The sequence below is a fragment of the Molossus molossus genome, unplaced genomic scaffold (genome assembly GCF_014108415.1).
Source record: "Molossus molossus isolate mMolMol1 unplaced genomic scaffold, mMolMol1.p scaffold_m16_p_1, whole genome shotgun sequence".
Classification (NCBI taxonomy): domain Eukaryota; kingdom Metazoa; phylum Chordata; class Mammalia; order Chiroptera; family Molossidae; genus Molossus; species Molossus molossus.
Window position 1 is genome coordinate 110,512,237 of NW_023425344.1, and position 26,218 is coordinate 110,538,454.

Genomic DNA, 26,218 nt, shown 5'->3' on the forward strand with positions numbered 1-26,218 from the left:
CCCACTAGGGGCACGTACCAAAAAAAAAAGAGAGAAACCTATAAAAAGCTGTGGTACATTTACACAATGGAATACTATGCAGCTGTAAAAAAAGAAAGATCTCTTACCCTTTGAGATGACACAGAGGGACCTGGAGAGTATTATGCTGAGCGAAATAAGCCAGTCAGAGAAAGAGAAGTACCACTTGATCTCACTTATTTATGGAACATAATGAGCAAAATAAACTGATGATCAAAATAGATCCAGAGACATAGCAGTAGGGATCAGACTGACAAACCTCAGAGGGAAGGAGGGTGGAAGGGTAAAAAAAGATAAACCAAAGAACTTCTATGCATATATACACAACCAATGGACACAGACAACAGTAAGTGTGGAAAAAGCAGGAGGGGGTGAAAGCAGGGAGGAGGAGGGGGTCAGTGGGGGGAGGAGGAGGGACATCTGTAATACTTTCAACAATAAGTATTAAAATAATAATAATAATAACACCAAAACCATTGCTATATAAAGGCATGTGATACTTAATTTCATATGTAAACTTGATTGAGCCATAGTGCCCGGATATTTGGTCAAGCATTATTCTCGATGGTTTTCTGAAGGTGGTCTTTTCTGGGATGAGAGTAACATTTAGATCAGCGGCCCTGAGGAAAGCAGATCGCCCTGCAGAGGGTGGGGGCCTCCTCGAACCAGCTGAAGGCCGGAACAGAACCAGGGCCCGCAGCAGCTTTCGGGTTCCAGCGGCAGCTCTGCTCTGAGTCTTCAGCCTACTGGCCTCTCCTGTGCATTTTGGATTCACCAAGTCCCCACAATAGCACGAGCCAATTCTTTAAAATAAATTGATCGGTAGATAGATGATACAGGTGATAGGTAGACAGACAGACAGGCAGACAGATAAAGCAGCCCCTTGGGAAAGAAGGCAAGGACGAGCTGCAGCGAGGCACATGTGTGAGATATGAAACCTCCAGTATATTTCACCAAAGTACATGAGACTTTAAATCAGGCAACGTCTTAAGCAAAAGTAATTTGTTAAAGTGAGAATAAAAGATTTAGAGCTCTAATTTTCAATATCAGCGCTTTTGAGTGTTGAATTCTGAGCTGGGTCAATGTTCTAAGGGCAGATCTGGGGGAAGTGTGCAAGTCATTACGGCAAAGTTCATTTTACACTCAGTGTTTTAGCAACCTATCTGTCCCAAAGAGATTAAGAGTTTAATTTAAAGAATTCCTCTACTAATATGATTGTTTATTTTAAGAGTAAACTTAAATAGAAAGTAGACGGGTAAATAAATCTCGTTTAAAAACATTTACACTTACCAAAATACAAATCTTTAAAAATAGACCTTGTCTTTGATGTTTATTTCACATTATCTAAGTACATCCAGTTATGCAAATTTACATTTTTACTTCACATCTTTGCATTCCTGATATACATATAACAGGACAAAGAACACCTTTACACTATTCAGCCTCAAAACCCTGCTTGGAGAAAACAACATTCTCAGCTGTCTTATTCTTTCTGCATATGTACAAATATAATTCTAGGTAATTTCAGTGAAAATTAAGATTGGTTGAAAAAAAAAGTGACTAAATTTTTATGCCATCTGGGGTTATTGTACTTAATTTTTAAAATGGTCTTCTAATTACTGAATTATTATTCCATAGGTAACATTTCTTTAGGGGCTCCTTAAACTATTTCAAGAAGCTTAGTCGGTTGTACCTGGAATTCTTATAATCTGCATGCAGTTGACAATAGCTACACACCAATGATGCTTAAATATTAGCATTATTGTGCTATGTATTCACCTAAGATCTTTTTCAGAGCGGTAGTCAATAGTATCTCTCTTTGATGAAAATATCTTGCTAGGTTAGAAAATGAGTAATTATTTCTGCAATCAGGCAAAGAAAAAGGACAGACCAGTGCAACACAGTCCTAATTTTAAACAAAATAATCAGATTGAATTAAAGACCTTAACATTTCAGTTACAAGCCTACGAAATTCAAATATATCTAAATCACATGGTGTTTCTAGATGACTGCATGTTCATTCTGTTCAATGTTACCCACGAGATCTTTTGTATCACCGGTCCCTGCACTTGATCTACTGTTAAAATAGAGGGTGTTTTCAAAAGTGTTCTCCTGAGGTGGCAAGTGCACGCGCCTCTTCTTATAAAACAAATACGCGGCGAGGCCAACACCCAGTGCAATCAACAGGATCACGACCACGACGACTCCTGCCACTCGGGAAGACGGCTTGGAAGGCTCCATCTTCCTTGGGTCGGCTGGAAAGAAATAAAACCGTTAGGAAAAGGTGGAGGGAGGCAGAGGGGAGAATGCTCTAGAGAACAATATGAGTTCCTTGCTTGAAAAACTAAAATGCATAAATATTGTTTCCACTGGTATTTGTCAAACAGAAACGCAGGACATGAAAACAGAATAGAGGATTATTTTAGATGCTGAGTTTATAACTCAGTTGCAAGAATATTTCATTTATCTGTGTAGCATGCTGCGACATAAATAATCAATGTTTTAAAGTACTTATGCCTGTTTCAAAATAATTTAAGGCTGCTTACAAATACATTATATGAAGATACATAGAATAGTTATAATAATGATGATGACAATAAAAAGCAAATGAAAATATTAGGGGGAAAATAAAATGAGAGTAGTAGAAATTTGAGCTCATGAATGTAATTAGTTCACAAATAACACTCATGAGGTTAATAACAGGGCTACAACAAGCCGTAAATTGCACTGAGTTTCTAGCGACAAGCCAACTGAGTGAAATAAGATGCTACCTAATTCAAGTTATGTATAAAATAAAAATTAAAGCCATTGCTTAAAAAAGAAAAGAAAAGAAAAGAAAAGAAAAGAAAAGAAAAGAAAAGAAAAGAAAAGAAAAGAAAAGAAAAGAAAAGAAAAAAGAAAACCATAGGGATTACTGAGAGAAATTTCTTCTATGGGTTCTTCTAAGGCAACTCTTCGTAACAGAGAAATCAGTGTCTTTAAAAACATCAGTGGTAGAACCACCACCGACTCCAAAGCCTGCTTTTCCAGAGCAGCAGTCAAGGGAGGCCGAGGACATAAGGACAAAGGCTCGTGTCGCTCGAGCAGTTCTACTGAGAGTGCAGGGGGTGTCGGAAGGGGCTATCATGGGCTTTTAAACAAATGATATCGATACGTTACTAATAAGAAACTTGAAATTTCATAATGGTCTTACCTTTTTCTGTCATTGCTGTTCGGGTAGGCTCAGCATCAACAACTGTTTGTAAAATAAGAAATTTGTTAAATACTTATAAAAATCCATAATAATTGCATATAGATAATATTATTTGGTTCACAGATACATAAAATCCTCCATGTTTGGATTATGATGTGTGTATATATATATACAAATATATATATTAGATAGATCTGATATTCAGATATACAAATAGATCTATCTAGATCTATCTATATATATTCTATAACAGTATCCTACAGCTATATGGTGAGTCTGAATATATTGAAAGATCTGAAAATACAGGCACGGACAAAAGTAGCTTTATAGCTCTGATACAAATAAAGAATGCAACAATTAACAAATAATATTACAAGAATAAACTTTCACATAATCACAACTGTAAACCTATTTTTGCCCATCCCTGGACAGTCCTCCAATTTGCATTTGGGGCACAGATATTCAAAAATCTACCCTCAAAAATCTACCCAATCTACCCATAAATAATGTATTCTAGGCTAGTAATCTTGAAACTGGCCCATGGAATCCTTAGATATTACAGGCATTTGAATGGAAGTGAAATAAGGCCCCAACATTGCACCTACAGGTGTATAGTCTCTTAGAAGAGAGTTTTAAAAGACTGAAGAAATACAAAATTCTAAAATAATAAAATCTCAGGGGATGGAGTATTAATTTATCTAATTCATTTACTTAAATCTATTATGCAATTAACAATGTTATCTGTTAGAAAGGATATTATGTGTAGAGGAATGGCACAAAAACATTATTAAAGTCCAGATAGTACCACACCATGAGTAAATAACACTATTATTAATTCCTGTCCTCCCATGGTCTGCCACTCAGTCTCAGTAGGAGGCTTAATTGGTCCTACTAGATTTTTTCCTTAAATCTGACATGATTTAGTCTTACACGATCTGTTAGAAATTCTGATTCCCTCCCAGAACCTTGCCCCTTCTGGTTTGCCAAGGAGACGGTTTCACCCTTTTTCTTCCCACGCCATGACGCTTTCTAGGCTGGCTCTCCGAACTGCTTGCAATTTCACAAATCATATCCCATTACAAATGGGTTGATAAATCAAATTCATTATGTCAGCCAAGCAGGCAGGGAGTGGTTTTTGCTCACTCAGAGCTGCAGACAGCGGCTGAGCACCAGGGTGGACTGGAGTTTTCACTTGCTCGGGAGGTGGGAGAGAGTTTGCCAGGAAACTGGCATCACAGGATAATCCCACACCGGACATCTGAGTATTAGAAAGCAAGGGTGGCCTGTGACCATATGTACCATAGGGCAAATTCTTACTTTTTGGTCTTTTACAAATAAATCCTTTGTAGGAAGAACAGTGAATATTACTCCAAAATCCAGAAGATGCAACTAAAGCTACACAGTCATTTCGTTCACCAGAGGGTTCTCCTGTGTTCCAGTTGACAAAGGAGACGGGGTTGTCGTTGATCCATAGCCACTTCCCTGTTTACCACAGACAGCCAAGAAACATGCAAGTTAAAAAGTAAGTTCAACTTAGCCATGTAAAACTTCTAAGCAGATTATTTTATAACACCATCAATAGCTGTTTATAGTCAGCCTTTTAATAGGCAAGATTATGATGACTAATTATTACAGGGAAGGAAACTGAGAAAAATGTTTCTTCCATAGCTTAGTTGAAAATGTATTCCTAATTAATACAGATATGTATACTTATCCTTCCCTCCGTTTTTTGTTTTGTTTTTTTCTGGCAAAAGACAGAAAATATTTTTAAAGCTTCATAAACTAACTTAGCTACAGAAGGTATTAGTGACATTCAGGATAGCATAATACATAGGTCATTTAAAATTTCAGTTTTTGCCCTGGCCGGTTTGGCTCAGAGGTTAGAGCATCAGCCAGCAGACTAATGAGTCTTGGGTTTGATTCCACTCAAGGGCATGTACCTCGGTTGCAGTTCGTCCCCAGCCCTGGTCGGGTCGTGCGGACGCAACCAGTCGGTGTATCTCTCTCACATTGATGTTTCACTCTCTCTCTCCCTTTCTCTCCCCCTCTCTCTTCCTCCCACTCTATCTGATGATAAACAAAAAAATATCCATGGGTGAGGATTAAAAAAATAATAATAATAAAATAAAATGTCAGTTCTTATCTCAAATGAAAATATGTTTGTATTTTCAAACTCTTCACAAATTAACCATTATTTAAGGCAAGACTTTCTGGAACGGAAACCTTGTTTAACATACAACGGTTTGAAATATTTGTGATAAAATAATCATCGTGCAAAAATTACCTTCAATATTTCTATACAATCCTATCCAAAAATTGGTTTTGCTTTGAAGTGGCTCAACTCGGTATGACAGAAAACTGGATTCAGCAGCACTTTCAATGGAAACCAAAGAGGAACCTGCAAAATGTAAAAGAACACATATGATGGAAGTCCATTTAAGTAGCTGAAAATATTTTTGTAATGACAGTATTTATATTAAGACCAATATAAATCATTATAACATGTCCACTTAAGTGGAAGATTTTAAAGCGTGGACATTTGTCTTTTCAGCATCTCAGCTTCTGTTCTGAAAACACATTTTTAAGCATCACTTGCGTACACACACTGAACAAGTTGCTGCAGGATATGAAAAGATGATGTACAGAGAATGTCTTAAGAGGGTTATGATAATGTAGGTAGCTATGAGTTGAGAGTTTAAATGAATGTAAAAGAAGGTAAAATTAGTACAATATGCCATTGACATGTCAAACTGGGAGAGGATTTGTTTTAGATGATCCAACTACAAGGGAGCACGGAGGAAACAGAATTTAAGATATGAAGGAGCACTGGATTTTAAGTACAAAAAACAGAAAATAATTCCACAAAGAGGAAGAATTAAAGGAAAGACAAGGAAAGAAGGAAGCATAGAGCTTCTTCAGGAATGGGGATGGCTCACAGATACATGGAGTCCTCCATATTGGTTTATGGTGATATGTTATGATATGATATGATATGATATGATATGATATGATATGATATGATATGATATAGCTAGATGATAGGTCAGTCAGTCTACTGGGAGGACTTAGTAGTGTTAATAGATAGTACAGTTTGGATGGATTAATATGGTAAATGGGTGAAAAAAGACTTGGGTTAGGCTTCACGGCAGATGGCAGGAAATTGGTATTTAGGGCAATGTGCTGAGAAAGAACACTCAGTTCTTTCAGGCAACAGAATCATGTGATGCACTACAGGAGTATTAACCCAGCTGTTATGTATAGGACTGATTCAATGACTACGGCATTGACAGCACACATTAGGTTAGCTCTGATTCAGAGTCAGCGTTACATTTTATAGTAAATGGTTATAGCTTTTCAATAATAACAACTAATATATTTAAGTACTTCATGCCAGACATTTTGCTTTGGGCTTTATAAGCATGATCTCACTAAAATTTTACAACAACCTTATTAAATGGGTACTATTGGTACCCCATTTTATAGTTAAATAAAATACAAAATACAGAAGGTAAATAATTTGCCAAGACTTTAATGAGAGTAGAGGCCAAATTCATGGCATGATCCAGGCGTTCTGAATCTTGAGGACCTCCATTTAACCATATGCCTGCATCGCATGTTACTGAATCCTGGATGATCCTCGTGATGATTGTTTTGATTACATAGTCCATTAGTAAAGATATTTCGTAGACAATAGCCATTTCAAAATATTTGTGACACATTTCAATAAATGAGAACCATACACATTATTTACAGAAAAACATAGTCACCTAAAACAAAATTTCTTCATATTCATTGCAAACTTTTTGAAAAATTTTAAACATAAAGAAAAACATATTTTAATTTAGAAAAATTCAAAGCAGAATTCAGACGACATATCATAAGAAATGTCAGAGTAAGGACCCCTGAGAATCCTCTACTCCATAAAAGCAATAAGACCACCAGCAAATTTGTCAAGGTCAACTTTTTTTAAGAACTGTGAAAATTAACCAATGGTTTGTAACCATTCGGGACACATTTATTCAAAAGGAAGATTGAATTTTGGTAAGAACCGTGAGCTTCACGGTGTTATAACTCATCCTCATCTCATTGTCTTGTCCCTGGCTTTTGGCTGTCTTAAAAACCAACAGTCCCGCCTGGCCAGTGTGTGTCAGTGCACCGAGCATTGTCCCACGGACTGAGAGGTCTGGGGTCGATTTTCAGTCTGGGCACATGCCTGGGTTGTAGGTTGATCCCCAGTGGGTGGCGTGTAGGAGGCAGCCCATCGATGTTTCTCTCTCACATGGATGTTTCTATCTCTCTCGCCCTTCCTCTCTCTAAAAAATCAATAAAAAACATATTAAAAAAAAAAAAAAATAGTCCCCAAACCAAAGTGAAAACCAGCAGCCTAGAAGACATTGGAAATGTCAGAATGGTGTTGGAGTTCTCCCAAAGTCCCATTCTCAAAAACTTTCCATTATTTGATGTCTCTGACAGTTCTCTGGAAAACCTCTCTTGCAAAATTTGGCTTATTTGCCCTTACCCAGAGCTCAGGCCAGTGTAAACAGCCTTTCCCCGGGGTGTTCCTCAAGGACCATCAGAGGCAACTGTGTAAATCGCAGCTGCCTGAGGCAGTGATAACAATTGAGGGAAACAACAAGCTAACCAGAAAAACTTAAAAGGAAAAACTCAGGAATAAAATGTATATAGGGAGTGTTAAAAGTCACTAACCTATTCCTGGGGATCGAGAAGGCCACAGACACGCGCTGAGATGTGGACATACCAGGACTATTCGCATTCTCATGAAAGATCTGAGAAGTCCCTAAACTCCCACCTCTGGCTGACCTTGAGGCACTATGCAAGCATGAAGTGAAGGCTAAGGCAGAGTTTCAAACTGTCTTTTTTATTATAATTCTTTTAAAAATTTTATCTGATCTGAAGACACTACATAAAGCAATGATTATAAATTTGTGCTGATGGACATACAATGCATAAAAATGTATTTGTATGACAATAATATCACAAAGAATTGCAGGGGGAATAGAGCTATAAAAGAACATAAGTTTTGTTCAGTCATTAAATTAAATTGATATTAATCTGAACTAGATTGTTGCATATTAATAAGATGTTAATTGTCATCCCCGGGGCAACCACTAAGAAAGTAACTAAACAAAACACAGTAAAATTAAAATGGTACTCTAGAAATTATACATTTAATATAAAAGAAGGCATAAATGAAATAAGCCTTCTTATTTCACCCAAAAAATGAAAGACGTAGAGAAAACAAATGGCAAAATGGCAGATATAAATCCTACCTTATCAGTAGTTACATTAAATGTAAGTGGTTTAAGTACTCCAATCAAAAGACAGAGATTGGCAGAATAAATTAAAAGGTAAAAATAAATTTGTCTACAAAACACAAAATTAAGATTCAAACACATAAGTAGGTTGAAAGTAAGAGCATAGAAAAGATATACCATGCAAATAGTAACTGAAAAAGAGCTGGAGTAGCTATACCAGTATTACACAAGATAGACTTCTAAACAAAACTTGTTACTAGAGACAAATAAGTACATTTTATAATAATTAAAGTTTTAGTTCATCAAGAAGATGTGACAATTACAGACAGATATGCACATAGCAATAAAGTCCCAATATGCAATGAAGCAAACTAACATCTGGCTCAGAATCTAAAGTCAAAATTCGTAGGGAGAGACGTAGATGGGAACATAGGCTCCTGGACTTTTCTCCTTCAATGGACACACCAGATGAACACAGAACAATTCCCTCACAGAAATCCAGAAACTAGCTGAGTGATTCCTTTACATTAGGTGACAGAGAAAACACCCACATCTAAATGAGTCAAGATTAAGTCACACTTGCTCCATAAACCCTACCCCAGCACAGTGCTATACAATCAGGAGGGAACCCCCAACTTCCAGCTTCTCCTTGGAATGTAGTGAGAATTTAGACCACATATCTAGCACCCCAACTTTTAAGGCTCCCTTCTGAGAGATATGCCCAAAAAACACCTAGATCTAAAGTCAATGGTATACGCATCCACAAAACCCATGAGACTATAGAAAACAAACAAGGAAGGACTCATTGTTGCTATTCCCCCAGGGTTTAGCTAAAAGCGAGCAAGCGGAGGGGGGGGGGGGGGGAGCCCATCTCCCAGTCTTTCCCGAAAGAGGACTGACTGCATACTTGACAACCTGCCATCAGAGGCTGACTGCTCATTTGCATGCATCTAGGCTGGCTGTGGTCTTTCATGGAGCACGAAGGAGCTTATGGACACTTCTGCCACTTTTCCCCTCTGGCCTGCTGCAACAATAAAACCAGGTCATCAACATCTCTCTAGAAAGAGCCTGTACAGGTACCTGGCTTAACTACATACTTTTTCAGCTGCTGCCTGAGGGTTCAGCTTCTAATCAGCCTGCATTTACGTGTTGACTGTGATCCTCCCTTTTGGGACACAGTCAGGTCTTGGCACACCCTCAAATACTAGGAGCCATTTGAAACAAAGATGGTAACTTGAACAGTCACAAAGTAGAGACAAACAGGAGCTTGGGCTGGGTTGATTGATGAGGTTCATCTTCTAAACAAGACCAGTCTTTCAAGACTGAAAAAGGTATCTGTTTTATCTAATGTGCAGAAAGAGAATATCATCTAAAAAGAACAAGATAAATCTCCAAGTGATGTTAACATAACAGAGATAAGTGATTTACCTGATAGAGAATAAATCATAGAGCTAAAGAATACAATCAATAAAAAGGGTTCAATGGTTAATTAGATAAATTGGAAAAAAAGGAACCGTAAACTCAAAGAAAGAGCAGTCAAATACATTAGGGGGAGCAAAAAGAAAAAAAGAATGAAGCTATCTTAAGGGACTTGTAAGACAACAGTAAGTGAACCATATATGCATCATAGAAGTCCCAGAGGGGGGAGAGAAAAATAATGGGGCGAAAAGCTTATTCAGAGAAATAATGGCTGAAAGCTTTCCCATCCTAGAGAAAGAAAAAAAAAAAAAATCAGATCCAGGAAGCCTACAGAGTACCAAATACAATGAATTTAAAGAGATCCATATCAAAACGTATTATAATTAAATTGTCAAAAGTTAAAGACAAAGAGACATTCTCAAAAACTGCAAGATAAATGCTACTGGTTACATACAAGGAAACCCCCCTTAGACTGTAAGTGGGGTTTTCAGCAGAAACTTTGCATGCTAGAAGGGAATTGGGATAATATATTTTAAATGCTTAAAGAAAAAATGGCAACCAAGAATACTCTACCCTGCAAAGTTTTCCCTCAGAATTAAATGAGAGTTTTCCAGACAAACAAAAGCTGAAAGAGTTAATCAACAATAAACAAGCTTTATTAAGAACTGTTAAGGGAGTTCATTAGGCTGAAACAAAATAACACTAATTAGTAATGCAAAAACTTTTGAAAATATAAAACTCACTGACATAGGTAAATATATAGTAAAATTCAGAATACTCTGATATTGTAACGGTGGTATGTAAATCACTTATAACTCTAGTATAAAGGTTAAAAGACTAAAGTACTGTCCTGGCTGGTTTGGCTCAGTGGTTAGAGCGTCGGCCTGTGGTCCAGAGAGACCCGGGTTTGGTTTCCGCTAAGGGCATGTACCTCTGTTGCAGTTTGTCCCCAGGCCTGCTGGTTGGGTCGTGCGAGTGGCAACCACTCGATGTGTCCCTTTCATGTCGATGTTTCTCTCTCTCTCTCTCTTCCTCTCTCTCCCTCCCACTCTATCCAAACAAAAAATGAAAAAATATTCTCGGGTGAGGATCAAAAAAAAAAAGACTAAAGTACTAAAAATCATAATAAATACAGTAATTTGTGAATGGATACACAATATAAAAATGTAATTTGTGACAGCAAAAGTATAAAATGTGGGGTGTTATAAAATGTAAAGCTTTTGTATGCATTCATAGTTAAGTTATAAGCAGCTTTAAATAGACTGTTATAACTATAAGCCTTATAGTAACCACAAAGCAAAACCTAGAATAGATACACAAAACATAAAAAAAAAGACATCTGAGCATACTGCTACAGAAAATTATCAAATCGTAAAGGAAGTGAACCATAGAGGAAGAAAGAAAAAAGAAACTACAAAACATCCAGGAAACAATGAGCAAAATGGTAGTAGTAAGTCCATACCTATCAATAATTACTGCAAATAAAAATAAACTAAATACTCCCATCAAAAGACACAGGGTGAGTGAATAAATTAAAAGAAAAAAGATCTAACTATATGTTGTCTACAAGTAATTCATTTCAGCTTTTTGAATACCCCCATGCTCAAAGTGACAGAATGAAAATAATTATTCCATGTAAATAGAAAACAAAAGAAAGTGGGTTTGATACATGTATCAGACGAAAAAGACTTTACCAAAAGCTATAATCAGAGACAAAGAAAGTCATTATATAATAGTAAAGGGGTCAATTTACTGAAGTATGTAACTATTGTAAATATATATATATATATATATATATATATTATATATATATATATATATACCCAACTTCAAAGCACCTTAATATATAAAACAAATTTTAGATATGAAGGGATAAACAGACATCAAAACAACAACAGTAGAAGACTTCAATACCGGCTTTCAACAATAGATAATTCATTCAGACAAAAATATCAATAAGGAAACAGTAGACTTAAACTACAATTAGACCAGATGGACCTAACAGATAGATACAAACATTTCACACAACAGATGAAGAATACACATTCTTCTCAAGCACATATGGAACATTCTCAAGATAGACCATATGTTAGGCCACAAAAAAAAAAAAAGTCTCGATAAATTTAATATTGAAATCATATCAAACATCTTTTCTGACCACAATGTTACAAAACCAAAATTCAATTACAAGGAGAAAATAAAATTCACACATATATGGAGATTAAACATGCTACTGAACAATCAATGGCTGTGTGTGTGTGTGTGTGTGTGTGTGTGTAAATTATATATATAGTGAAATATTACTCTTTTTAAACAAACAGGAATCCTGCCATTTGTAACCATTTTGATTAATCAGAAAGGCATTATGCTAAGTGAAATAAGCCCTACAGAGATAGACAAATACTGTATGATATCAGCTTCATATGTAGAACTGTTAAAAAAAAAATAGTCAAACTCACAGAAACAGAAAGTAGAATGGCGATTGGCAGGGGTTGATGGTGAAGAATAGGGAGAGCCTGGTGAAAGGGTACAAACTTTCCATTTTAAGATGAATAAGGTCTGAGGATCTAAAGTATAACATGGTGACCAGAGTTGAGAACACTGTATCATATCATCGAAATTTGCTAAGAGAGTAGAATGTAAGTGTTCTCACCAAAAAAGAAAAAGAGGTAAGTATGTGAGGTGATGATGTATTAACTTGAGTCTTCTCACAATGTGTGTGACAAATGATCATGTTGTATACTTTACATGTATTATAACTTCATGTTAATTTTACCTCAATAAAGCTGAAGAAATATACACACAAAAGTAAAAATTCAAAATTCAAGGTTAACTTTTGAATGGGACTGAAAGAAATGATCCAACTCTTGCAGACCACTATTGAATAAAGAATACTTATTTAGGGCATAATCAAACTTTAGTAAAGAAAAATCAGTAAAATATTCAATGAAATTTAATTGAGTGAATTATAAAACATTAATTTTATTTGACATTTTTAATTTGGGGGGATTATCCATTTATGTCATATCCATCTGAAGTTTCTTTTATTTTACTTCACAAATAAGATATCCAGATATAAATACTTTTCTGTCAGTGCTATAGCAAAATGGCTCCTGGGCACTTGTGAAACCTGAGCTTTTTGGTGATAAGATGTAAACACAATACTCTGAATAACTGAGAATGAGACTCCTCACAATTTAGTATATTAGGGCCAAAAGTAAGAAAGATTTGTTCTGCAAATGATCGTTTTTGACCGAATTCTTTAAGAGTTTTGAGGCTACGATATTAGAAATTATATTTGGGGGTCATGATGTGGACCATTCTGTGACAATATAAATCATTGAGAAAGATGAACGTTTTTAATGTATAGTGTTATTCAGATCATGGAAATCCAGAAGAGATGACTGCGATTTTCTCACAGTAAATGTGGCACTTACCCATTCGAAGACATTCCAGAGATGCTTGGCCCCAGTGCCTTGTATATGAAGACTCGATATAGTAGCAGTGACCATGGAAAGGGATCCACGCCGTGTGGTCTGACTCGGGGCATCTGCCAGGCAGTTGTGGAGGTTCAGTGGCAGGGATTTCTGTTAATAAAAAGATAAAAAGACGTTTAAAATAAAGTAAAACCTAAAGTTTCTGTAGTATGTAGAATAATATATTAGCGACTGTGAACATTTTCATCACCTGTCATTTTTTTTAAAGTTCTAGTGTTAATCATTTGAATCTGCCGTTTTTATTATTGGGGTTTCTTTACACTTCTTTTTTTCTTTTTTTCATTTGAAACATATTTTAATAGATGTATTAAGGTACTGTGGCAATCAATCACACTCAAAATTAAGAATGCAGATCTGCCTGGCTGGTGTGGCTCAGTGGTTGAGCGTCCACCCATGCACCAGGAAGTCGCCGGTTCGATTCCCGGTCAGGGCCCATGTCCAGGTTATGGGCCAGGTCCCCAATGGGGGGCATGCTGGGGGTGGCCAATCAGTGTTCTCTCTCATCAATGTTTCTGTCTCTCCCTCCCTCTCCCTTCCTCTCTCTCTAAAATCAATATAGAAAAAAAAAAAAAAGAATGTAGATCTATAGATACCCATAAAGAAGTTAAGTTCCAAAAAACCGGCACCTCCCCCAAAATTTGCAAGACAGCCTCCTTTCAAGACATTTTTTTAATTTGGGGGAGGGTGTCTAATCCATATAAACCCTTCTTAGCTATAACTGACATCTGTGATATAACTAAATGCTATAGTTAGAACTATAGGGCTTTATCACTGTTCAATTCTAAGACTGCATTCTAGGACACTATCAGCATAATATCACTGACTGATGAATCTACATGCATTCTGATAAAAGTATTTTGATGTAATTATGCTATCAACATCAAAGGAATCATAATTCCCTAGGGAATGTGACATAGATTCAGAGAATAATCTCAATAATCAAAATTCAGAAATTTATAAAGAGCAAATAAACTCTCTTGCAATGAAGAAAAATTTCTATCTCCATCATTTTGATCTCTGTATATTTGCTTACTAACAAGTCAGTCTTTCCTTAGGTAAAGAAATATGTCTTATCTTAAGCTCCCAAGACATGTTAATAGTTTAATAATATCAACAGTTATGTATCAGCTTATTAAGAAAATTGACAATCCTTAGACCGTTTTTGGATATTCCATTACCATCTGATTTTTTGCAGAGACAGTAAAAACTCTCATTGCAATGTGCTGTCTTCCAGTAGCCATCAACATCCAGATAAACACATGCTGATTTCAGTTTGGGCTCATCAGAAGCCCAATTAGTGTATCTCACCCTCCATTTATCAGTCCAAACGTATTCAGAATTGGTCTGCAAGAAAGAAAAAAAACAACCACTAACATGGAGTTTTGCTTCCTTTAGAAAATACCCGAAGAACCAAGTGAGGAGTTAAAAGTATATTTAAAACCATGATTTGACAAAGAAACTTTGACATTGAGGAATTTTAAACAACTACATGAATCATTTCTACCAACTCAAATTCAGTATATGCAACATTTTGTAAAAAAGAAGACTACAATAAATACATCCTTGGAAGATAATTTGGAAAACTGACTTGAAAACCTATGTCATATTCTTTTTTTTCCCCTTTTTTTATTTTATTTTTTTAATCTTTATTGTTGAATGTATTACAGATGTTCCTCATTTTCCCCCCATTGATCCCCTCCTCCCCACTCCCACCCCCATCCCGCTTTTTCCCACACTATTGTCTGTGTCCATTGGTTATGCATATAAGTTCTTTGGTTTATTTCTTCCCACTCCCCAAGCCCCTTCTCTTTGAGGTTTGTCAGTCTAGCAACCAATTTGTTCTTCTTAATCCCTTCACCTTTTTCCCCCAACCCCCCTCCCATCTGGCAACCAACAAAATGTTCTCTGTATCTATGAGAATGTTTCTGTTCTCCCTGTCCATTTTGTTTGTAGATTTAATTGTCAATAGATATGTATTCATTGCCATTTTGTTTGTTCATATATTTTATCTTTTTCTGTAAAAAGACCCTTCAACATTTCATATAATAACAGTTTGTGGTGATGAACTCCTTTAACTTTTTCTTGTCTGGGAAACACTTTATATGGCCATTGATTCTAAATGACAGCTTTGCAGGATAATATTGGTTGTAGGTTCTTGCTTTTCATCACTCTAAATATTTCTTGCCACCCCCTTCTGGCCTGCAAAGTTTCTTTTGAGAAATTAGTTGACAGTCTTATGGGAACTCCCTTGTAAGTAACTAACTGCTTTTCTGTTGCTGCTTTTAAGATTCTCTCTTTGTCTTGAACCTTTTGCACTTTGATGATGATGTGTCTTGGTGTGGGCCTCTTGGGGTTCATCTTGTTTGGGACTCTCTTTCCTTCCTGGACTTGTATGTCTGTTTCCTTCACCAAGTTAGGGAAGTTTTCTGCCATTATTGTTTCAAATAGGTTTTCGATTTCTTGTTCTCTCTCTTCTCCTTCTGGCACTCCCAAGATGCGAATGTTGGCACGCTTGAAGTTGTCCCAGAGGCTCCTTACACTATCCTCATTTTTTTATTCTTTTTTCTTTTTGCTGTTCTGGTTGGCTGTTTTCTGCTTCCTTATATTCCAAATCGATGGTTTGCTTCTTGGCTTTACCTACTCTACTATTGAATCTGTGTAAATTATTCTTTATTTCAGTTAGTGCCTCCTTCATTTCTGACTGGTCCTTTTTAATGCTCTTGAGGCCCTCACTAAGTTCATTGAGCATCCTTATAAGCAGTATTTTGAGATCAGCATCTGTTAGGTTGCTTATCTCCATTTCTCTTAGTTCTTTTCCTGGAGTTTTGTTCTGTTCTTTCATTTGGGACCTGTTTCTTTGTCTCCTCATTTTGGCTGCCTCTCTGTGTTTGTTTCTGTGTATTACTTAACAAGAGGTATGGGGCTAGCTGAGACCAGATACTGCTTGTTTGAAAGAATTTAGGAAAACCTGAAGCAGGATCCAAGACAGGCCAATCCTATGGTTAAGCAACTGGCAACAGCTTGGGTGGGCCTGAAAGTTGGGTGGGGCGGGGCCTCAGGGAGTCAGAAGGGCGGGGCTACCAGTGTGAGCCAGGTTGCTGGAGTCCCAGATATGGCGGCCGTCTGCTGCCCCCGGAAAGGGCTCACCAAAGGAACAAAGGCCTCTGGCAGCACATTTGTCCCGGAGAAAGCCCCCTCTCCAGCCCTCGCTCCAGTGCCAAACAGCTCAGTTCTTCCCTGTATGTCTCTGGTGCCCCTCAAGCTGCCTCCCCTCCAAGCTTAGAGGGAGAGAGTCCGATAAGTCCGTGCGCGGGCCCTTTAAGGAGCTGCCTGGGGCTCCAGCCGCTTTCGCCTCCCTGAGCCTCAGTTCCCGCTGGTTTTACCAGCCAGAAGTTATGGGGATTCTCTTCCTGGCAGTGGAACCCTGAGGGACGGTGATCCCTCAGTCCTCAGGAAGGACCTTCCCAGCTGAGGTGTCCTCCTCATTTTTATCCACCACACGTGGTGTGGGACCAGCCCATCCACCTCCACCCCTCCTACCAGTCTCCATGCGGCTGCTGCTTTAATTCCGTAGTTGTAGGACTTCCATTCAGCTTGATTTCAGGCGGTTTTGAATGATGGTTGTTCTGTAGTTTAGTTGTAACTTTGATGTGGTTGTGGGAGGGTGTGATACCGTGTTTACCTAACCAGATATCTTGACCAGATATTCTATGAAACTCTTCTTTTGTAAGCTTCCAGTGTAAAACATAAGTTTTTTCTCCAGGACAAATAAAGTATTTATTATATCACCATTAAAATAATAATAAAATGTAAATAATTTTCACTGAACTCATGGACCCTGGAAAGAAACACATTTCAGCTAATCTTATTGTTTGGCTGTTGAAGCAGGCCATTGACAAACGACTTAGGTGAGGTCCTGTGGGTAAAGAACAGAGAGGCATAAGACTGGCCTTCCAGTTAGGTGATCTTTCAACTGTAATTGATTATGATGGCATATTTTATTTATTTATTTATTTATTTCATTTATTATTATTATTATTTTTTATCCTCACCCGAGGACATTTTTCTATTTTTTTGTTCAGACAGAGTGGGAGGGAGAGAGAGGAAGAGAGAGAGAGAGAAACATCGATGTGAAAGGAACACATTGAGTGGCTGCCACCCGCACAACCAACCAGGGCCGGGAACAAACTGCAACCGAGGTACATGCCCTTAGCGGGAACCGAACCCGGGTCTCTCTGGACCGCAGGCCGACACTCTAACCGCTGAGCCAAACTGGCCCAGTTTTAAAATATGATGGCATATTTTAAAAGCTTATTGTTTTATTCAATTTGCACACTTAATTTTTATTACATGTAGTCAAACACATTCATGGCCACATAAAAATTAATTGATACCATCAAAAATATTACTTATCAATAATATCCTTTTGACCATCTAAATGAGATTTTATAGGTAATGCAGAAGAACACAGGATATGTAACATTAACCACAGAAAATTGAATTTTTAAACAATTCAAACAATTATCCCATTTTTAACTGTATTATTTAATTTACCAAGCCAATAACTATAGATTTAATGACAAAACCAAGAGCATATGTTTCTCAAGTTGGTATTTGGTAGTACTCTACCATGTTTAATCAAATCATGTTTATATAATCATTAACCCCATAGATGTAAGAAAAACAATAGTATTGTTTTAGTTACAAATGTTTGTATAGTAGAGGGCCATTTAATCTTCCTAAAAATAAATAAAAGCCTATTTTAAACTCATAAGAAGAAAATGAATGAACGATCAAGTGAATTAATTACTAAAATAGAGTCAATGCAGATATAAACATGTCTTGCCTAAGTGTAATCACAGAAATCATGGTGGAACTACTTACTTTTAAACATTCACTTCCCTGCTTAGGAAGTACTCATTGCACGAAGCATACATTTCAATGTCTGCCTCATGGCATCAGAAGCTCTATAAACTCTGACACCAACCTACTTTCCATTTTATCCCCTTCCATCCTTTTCTCTCTTCTTAGTACCCCTGCCTAATGTTTCACCATCCCAGATTACATCTATAAAGCTTGACTCTCTCTGAGAAGCTCTCCTGGTCCTCTCCTGTGGCACAAGTGATCCCTTTTCTTGCCTCTTGAGGCATTTTGTATACCCTCTCTGTGACGTTTCTGGTGTTCTCTCTCCTTTACTCGCTGACACCTCTGGTTCCCCCACGAGTGAGTTTGACTAGCTGGATGAGTGGATGTCTGGATGGAGAATAGACGCATCACAGGGCATCAGAGACTCATTTTAGGAATGTTTTGGCAACTCCATCACCACTCCGAGTTCTGTGGCTCATCTCTCATGCCACCTCGTTCTCTGCCAACAGAGAACACAGGGAATTGACTGCAACGAAGTTTCCTGCACGTGGATGGAGGCTCCACGATGTCAGTACTGAAAACAGCTCTGGAATGGCTTGCCACCGAAAATAAAAAGTATCCTCATCGCCAACCCACTATACCCCTGACCTGCTTTCCTAATTCCCATGGCGTATTTGTGACACTAGAAAGAAATAAGTTAATAAATAGAACTGTTAAGCCCTGGCTGGTTTGGCTCAGCGGTTAGAGTGTCGGCCCGCAAACCAGAGAGGCCTGGGTTCGATTCCTGCTAAGGGCACGTACCTCGGTTGCAGTTTGTCCCTGGCCCCGGTTGGGGTCCGGTGGGTGGCAACTACTCGGTGTGTCTCTCTCACATCGATGTTTCTCTCTCTCTCTTCCTTCCTTTCTCCCTCCACTCTATCTGAAGATAAATGCAAAAATGCCCCGGGGTGAGGATAAAAATATTAAATACATAAATAAATAGAACTGTTTAGAAGCAGAATTTAATTTCAATATTCAAAAGCAATATGAAAGTTGTCTATCAATAGGTGAATGGAAAATGAAGATGTGGTACATACATACAATAGAATATTACTCAGCCATAAAAAATAATGAAATCACTTGCCACAACGTGAGTGGAACTAGAGGGTATCATGCTAAGTGAGATAAGTCAGTAAGAGAAAGACAAATACTGTATGATTTCACTTACTGATATGTGCAATCTAACAAACAAAACGAAACAAACTCATAGACTAAACTGATGGCTGCCAGAAGGGAGGGGATGCAGGGATGGGTGGAAAGGGAAGGGAATTCAGAAGTATAAACTTTTGCCCTGGCCAGTTTGGCTCAGTGGTTAGAGAGTCGACCTGTGGTCCAGAGAGACCTGGGTTCGGTTCCCGCTAAGAGCATGTACCTCAGTTGCAGTTTGTCCCCAGCCCTGGTTGGGTCGTGCAGGAGGCAGCCACTCGATGTGTCCCTTTCACGTCGATGTTTCTCGCTCTCTCTCCCTTCCTTTCTCTCCCTCCCACTATATCTGAACAAAAAATGGAAAAATGTCCTCAAGTGAGGATAAAAAAAAAAGTATAAACTTTCAGTTATTAAATAAGTCACAGGGATGTAGTTGTACAGCATAGGGAATAGACTCAATACCGTAAAACTTTTTACAGTAGCAGAAGGGTACTAGGCTTATTGTGGTGATCACTCTGCAAGGTATATAAAAGTGTTCAATCACCTTGCTATATACCTGAAACTAATATGACATTGTATATCAACTCTAAGTAAAGATAAATTCTAAAAAAGCAATATGAGAATTAATATAAGTTAGATAAGTCTTCAAATTCTGACATACATCACTAGCTTACTAGGCATTAGATATTCGAAAGACTGGGTCTTGTCTGTTAGTATCAGTCATATACCCTGGCACACTTTCTTACACTTCACAAGTGTTCAACGGGATGAATAGAAAGAGAATCATATTCAATCACAATTTATCAATCATGTCAAGTCAGACATGTTCCCACATCTTACCAAGTTACTGTTCAGGCCGATCCACACAGGTTCATTAAATGTCTGCATTTGCATCCAGGCAAATGCATTGCTATAGGAGTCGAGAATGCTAGCCATGGAAGAATCGTGAAGCTTGCAATAATTTTCTGCTTCATGCCATTGTAACTTTAATTTCATGAGTGAATAGCTACTTTGACCATATTTAACAAAGCCATCTGTTGGAACTGTTGCTGGAGAATTAGGCAAGGAAGAGTCTGGAATACAAAGATTATTTTCATTAGCATTATCAATGAACATTACTTGAGTGGCATCAGCACACGTTACTATATTTCATACTTCAAATATCAGAATAGCATAAATCCAACCCATCGGGTGTTTAAAATATTCCCATAAGCCATTTCACACCTGAAAACAAGGCTCTAATTTTCATCAGTACGCCTGATTGAATTAAATCATTTCCAAACTGTATTTAGAATATTAAGGAAATTATATAATCAAGTTTCTGAACTTAAAAAAAAAAAAAAAAAAGGCTTGCAAATTCAACAATTCAATGAGAGCCAGTATCTGGATGAAAGAACATCTATCATCCTATCATTCCTAATCTTTATTTTCCCATTTTGGTCAAATGTCAAGGTCAAGAACAGTCTTCCTCTCCCTACCCCATCTGTTCCACTCTATCCGTGACTTTGCATGTATTTGTATCTATGTAAGCCCTCCTGTGGGTAACACACCTTCAAGAGACAGGTGTGAGTTCTGGAATAAAGCCATCCACGAGTCCCTGGCTCCTTTACCCTTGATCTCAGGAGCAGACTCTCCTCTTACGCTTTCCTGTGCCCTTCACCGGGCAACTCACATCTTATCCAAAGTGACTCAGGGGCGGGAGCCCTTGTAAGCCAGTCATTTTGGCTTTCTGTTCTTTTCTCTTCAATCTCCAGAGTTGGGTAGTTGCAACTGAGATTGTAAAGCCTAAAATATTTACAATTGTCTCTACCTAAAAAGCTCACCAACCCTTCGTCTAGGGTTCTAGATATCCTTGCCTATGGATTTTGTCTTGGCCACTTCTCTGCTTATTCCACTATAGAACAGCAAAATCCACCACCTGCCTAGTTCTGTCACTACACAACATTACACTTTCTTTTGATTACGCTGGGAAGGCCAGGGCTGGGATTCAGCGGGTGGAGGCAGCCTCCCTTTCTTCTGCTGTTGCTGCCACCTTGTGTCGGAAGAGTATCATTGAATCCAGAGACCCAGACCAGGGTCCTTCAAATGTTACATTCTCCAGCTTGGGTTGGTCTTAGATTGTTGGGAAAATTTTGGACCGTTAAAGTGGCTACTGAGGCTTGTGAAAAAGCTAAAAAAAACAACTAGACAACTCAGCTCATCTGTCCAATTTGCTTCTTTATAAAAACATTCATAGGACAATTTACAAGAAAAAACAAAAATATTGAGAGATTAGATTATGGACAATATTTTCTCCTCTTTATGGCTTTTTTAGTATTTTCTAAATTTTCAACAAAGAACATATGTATTCTTAAATAGCTTTTTATTTGCATATGTCTTATATATTTTATTCATATATTTGTATATAAGAGAGATTTTTAAAAATACGATAAATGAAGGCACTAAAAATCAGCCTTATTCCTGCTATTCAAATATAACTACTATTCTTATTTTGATCCATTTCATTGTCCTTTTTGTTCTTTTTTTTAAAGGCGGTTCATAGTAGGGTTTTTTGCATAACTGACAGTCTATAAAATTGTATAGTCTGCCCTTTTCACATCAAGACCTCTCCTTAAGCCTACAGGCATCAAAAACCTTCAAAATACTTTCATTGGTGGCAAATACTCTATCACTTACATTTATAATAATAAGAAAAGGATTTTTAAATAAGCTTGTGAGTCGTCATTCACTCCTAGAGGGAGCCTCCCCACTTTGCCCAAAGGACAGAGGCCCAGACGACATTCCTGGGCCTGGGATTCTGGTCCCGTGCGTCACGGCAGGGAGAGAGGTGACACGGCAGGGAGAGAGGTGACACGGCCCTGGCTTTGGGGTTAATAGAAGGTTTGAACGTCTGCAATACTTTTCAATCATCTGCAAGTATCTGAAGTGATTTTCAGTCATCGCTGGCATGAGTCGTAAGCTGGCATTAGTTCCCCGATTCCCCAGAAAGTAGGAAAAACTTTTACTACTGGAAGAAGAAGTAACATCTAACTCAGACTGATCCTCCAAGAGCTGAACTCAGGATGACAGCAAACTCACCCCACCCTCAACCCTCATCTCTAGTTGATTTTCTTAGTCTGACATTGTCTTGTGCAGCTAGACATTTTTATTCTAGTTTCACCAGAAAGTATAATTAATGTGTACAACCATAATGTGGAATCTCAGTGAATATCCACATACCCTGTTTTATATTCATTTAACTATAGTCAGGCTTTCTAAGTTGAAAAAAGGAACACACCATATGTAGCTACATTTTTAAAGACACAGCACACATATGGTGTAGATGATGTGTTGTGTGTATCAAATTCTGCCAGTTGAACTGAGGTATTCTTACTCTGACTTCTTTTTCTTTTTTAAAGCATAAGTAGGCAAACATCCCAACTTTCTTTCTAACAGAATTAGAGTTTCAACTTCAAATTTGATCTGCACAGAACTTCCTGGTAATGGATGAGAGGGTACACGCATGAATCATTTAAAGAAAATATCACCCACGTTGTCAAAGGCATACATGGATTCAAATGAGAATCAAACTTGACGTGTTATAAGGGAATCTTTTTTTTAAATTAAGCCTTTTTTTAAGAGAAGTTTAAGGGTCACAGCATCACAGCAAAAAACAGAAGAGAATATATATATATATACATATATATATACATATACATATATACATACATATATATATATATATACATATATATACACACACACACACACACACACACACAAACATATACTCCAGCTTCTACAGGCAGGTGAGGTTCGGCGGCACTTACCGGGAAGCATCTGGCATATGTAACCTCGCTTACTCTCACAGGTATCGTCCATCCATTTTCCTGCCTCTTTTGACTTCCCTCCAATAACAACAACACAGTCCACCTGTATATTTAGGGAGGAGAGGGAATGTGAATCAGCAATTATCTGAATCAATTCATGAATAATCCAGACCTCCAAAGTTTAAGATTGTCCTCATTCATTTACAGTATGTTCGATTCATCCTGACTCTCCATGCACTGCACCAACTTTCCACATGGAGCCCTCGCCATGAACTCCTGCTATTTAACTGAAAACCAAATAGAGTTGGATACATTTTGCAGATAGGTCTGAGAAACTCTGCTATCGGAAATTTTATTAATCCCTTGATCCACAGCTAACACAGCTATAGTTGTCTATTCCCTGCCTCCAGCCTTGAGCCTCAACTATTAGGAACCCCCAGTCCCACATTTCAAAGATTCTCCACTCATCCCCATCTTCCTTCCTAGCTATTCTCCTGGCTCAAAGTCTCTGCTCTAGTCTTAACAACCTGTATACAATAAACATGTTTCCACCACAAAATGCATATGAAAAGTTCTCTTCCACTCTCTTTGTCAAACCACATTTAATCTTTCCATTTTTTAAGTCCTGAAATTATAACAACACTGTATATGTGTTTTGATTCCATATTTTTTAAATATAAACTTTACCTTTTTACACACACTAAGAAAAAGTATAGGAATAAAATCAATGAAAAATTAACAGTATATTTTTATTGAATGGTGAGATTACAGATTTTGTTTGTTTCTGCTTTTCTTTATGTTCTGAAAACAAAACCGTTGTGCAATAATTATTTTTCCTTTACATGAAAATCACCCCTCGTCTCTGAAATCTTTCTAAGCAAAACCTATCTTACTCCATTCTACCTTAACTTCTTCAGTAAGTTTTCAACCCTCATGAATGTAAAGAGGAGTCAAAGAATTTCTCCACAGAGAATCACGTACCCATCACCAAGACTACGCACCCTGCATACAGCTACTGAGTTAGTTCTCACAAAGATGTCGTTTTGATCAGACCATTTTCCTGCTCACGCCTTTTTCACTGCCTCTCTGACGAAGTCCAAACTCTGTCCCAGGGCATCTAAATTTCTCTAAACTCTGCTTTCCACCTGTCAAAGCTTACTCCTATTTCTTTTCTGTGTGAAACGCCTGCAATATCCCAAACCAAATCTACCTTATGCCTTTTTCTAGAGGACTCCACCCACCTTGCCCACCTAACAGTGCTTTCCCGTCCTCTTGCCAAGCTCCCCTGACCATTATGTTTTAAACTTTTAGAGAGAAAAACAAAAGCAAAAACCCCAGTGATTCTTTCTCATACTCCTTCCCTCCACCTACTGAAGGGCTCCACAGGTAAGTGTCAACTGATTAGATCCATCCCATAGTAAGTTTCTTCCCTCCGAACTACTATGAGCTTTACAGCTAAGTATGCATTTTAGTTTCTTTATTGTCTTCTTTCTTATATATACTACATGTGGTCCAGCTTAAGTGTGAGCTTCTTTAAGGTAAGAACAGTCTTGCCCAGCCGGTGTGGTTCATCGGTTGAGCATTGACCCATGCACCAAGAGGTCGCCAGTTCAATTCCCGGTCAGGGCACATGCCCAGGTTGTGGGCCCGATCCCCAGTGGGGGGCATGCAGGAGGCGGCCAATCAATGTTCTCTCTCATCAACGTTTCTCTCTCTCTCTCCCTCTCCCTTCCTCTCTCTCTAAAAATTAATGAAAAGAAAAAAATTGATTAAAAAAGGTAAAAACAATCTTATATTTTCACAATGCTTAGTATAGTATTTAGCACTGATTCGTTGACTTCGATGATATGAGAAAAAAAGTAGGAAAATAAAGAAGCAACCATCTGTCTCTTGGGTTAATGTGCTACAGCACTTAGCACAGTGTTTGGCACATAGTAAGCATTTTACAGATGTTAGCTCAGTGATGATGATGAGGAGGAGGAGGAGGAGGACATCTTTAGAAGTAATAGTAGCTTCCAGACCTGCACCCCAAACACCACAGGAGTGTAAGAGCAGCTGATGCAAAGAGTGTTGATAACTCTGGGTTCCAGGGACCTCTGCCTACCACACAGGCCCACTGTGGAGTTGGCTTCCTCTATCCCTCACTGCCGCCCCTCCCCCACACACTGGAGTGTTCTTAACCGAGTGTGCACACCTTCCACCAAGGCTGGCTCAGTCTGACAGTTAAAATCTGCAAGAGAGAATCAGACCAAGAAGCACTCCGGTTGGTTTTTCACAGAAGATTAATCACTAATATGATGACTTTAAGGAAACTAGTAGGGGACAGAGAAGTGACTTGAAAGTGATATTTACATCTTCATAAGAAAGACTGCTCCTTCTTCCGCCAGGGTAACCTTTCCCCCAGTTGGTGTAGTGAACTCCTCGCCCGTCTGTCCAAAGGAACGTGTGCTCTGAATTGATATCGTTCAGCCCTGTCCAGGCATTGAAAGTGGAGTCCTTCATATGATAGGTAATAAATGCTGGAAGAAAGTATCACAAGATAATTTTAACTTTGGGGGAAAATACTGAAAATATGAAAAATAGTCAAAATACATTCATTTCAAAATATCAAGCATGTGATTGGTGTCTTTGTTAGTATCTAAAAGCACGTACCATGAAAACACACACATTCTAATCTTCTATTGTGTTATTGCTTCAGCTTTGGACTTTGAAAAGTCTCGGTTTTATCTGGGTCATTACAGACAGTTGTACAAGTTGTGCCCTGCCCAAGGGCACTGGGGCACTGGGACAGGGAGCCTGACAACTACCCCAAACTCTGATCTGAGTTGTGGCTGCTTATAATCCTGCAGAAGGGGTACATTCTTCTAATGCACGCCCAGTCATTCTATGAGTTCACAGGCATCCTGATTCTTTCTATAAATAAAATAATCTGATTAGGATAACTAGGGAGCAGAG

The 26,218-nt window shown here is 38.0% G+C and overlaps 1 protein-coding gene across 1 annotated transcript in view; it reads right to left on the reverse strand.

The window, feature by feature from the left end:
• Nucleotides 1-1,340: 1,340 nt before the first annotated feature.
• Nucleotides 1,341-26,218, reverse strand: part of MRC1 (mannose receptor C-type 1) — a 92,403-nt gene continuing 67,525 nt past the window's right edge. The window contains exons 22-30 of the mRNA XM_036277665.1: nt 25,616-25,782; nt 23,264-23,366; nt 20,295-20,527; nt 14,582-14,747; nt 13,344-13,493; nt 5,496-5,609; nt 4,529-4,693; nt 3,212-3,253; nt 1,341-2,273 (exon numbers count right to left, since the gene is read on the reverse strand). Coding sequence (XP_036133558.1) covers nt 2,020-2,273; nt 3,212-3,253; nt 4,529-4,693; nt 5,496-5,609; nt 13,344-13,493; nt 14,582-14,747; nt 20,295-20,527; nt 23,264-23,366; nt 25,616-25,782 — 1,394 coding nt within the window. The 3' untranslated portion in view covers nt 1,341-2,019. The remainder of the gene's footprint in view (nt 2,274-3,211; nt 3,254-4,528; nt 4,694-5,495; nt 5,610-13,343; nt 13,494-14,581; nt 14,748-20,294; nt 20,528-23,263; nt 23,367-25,615; nt 25,783-26,218) is intronic.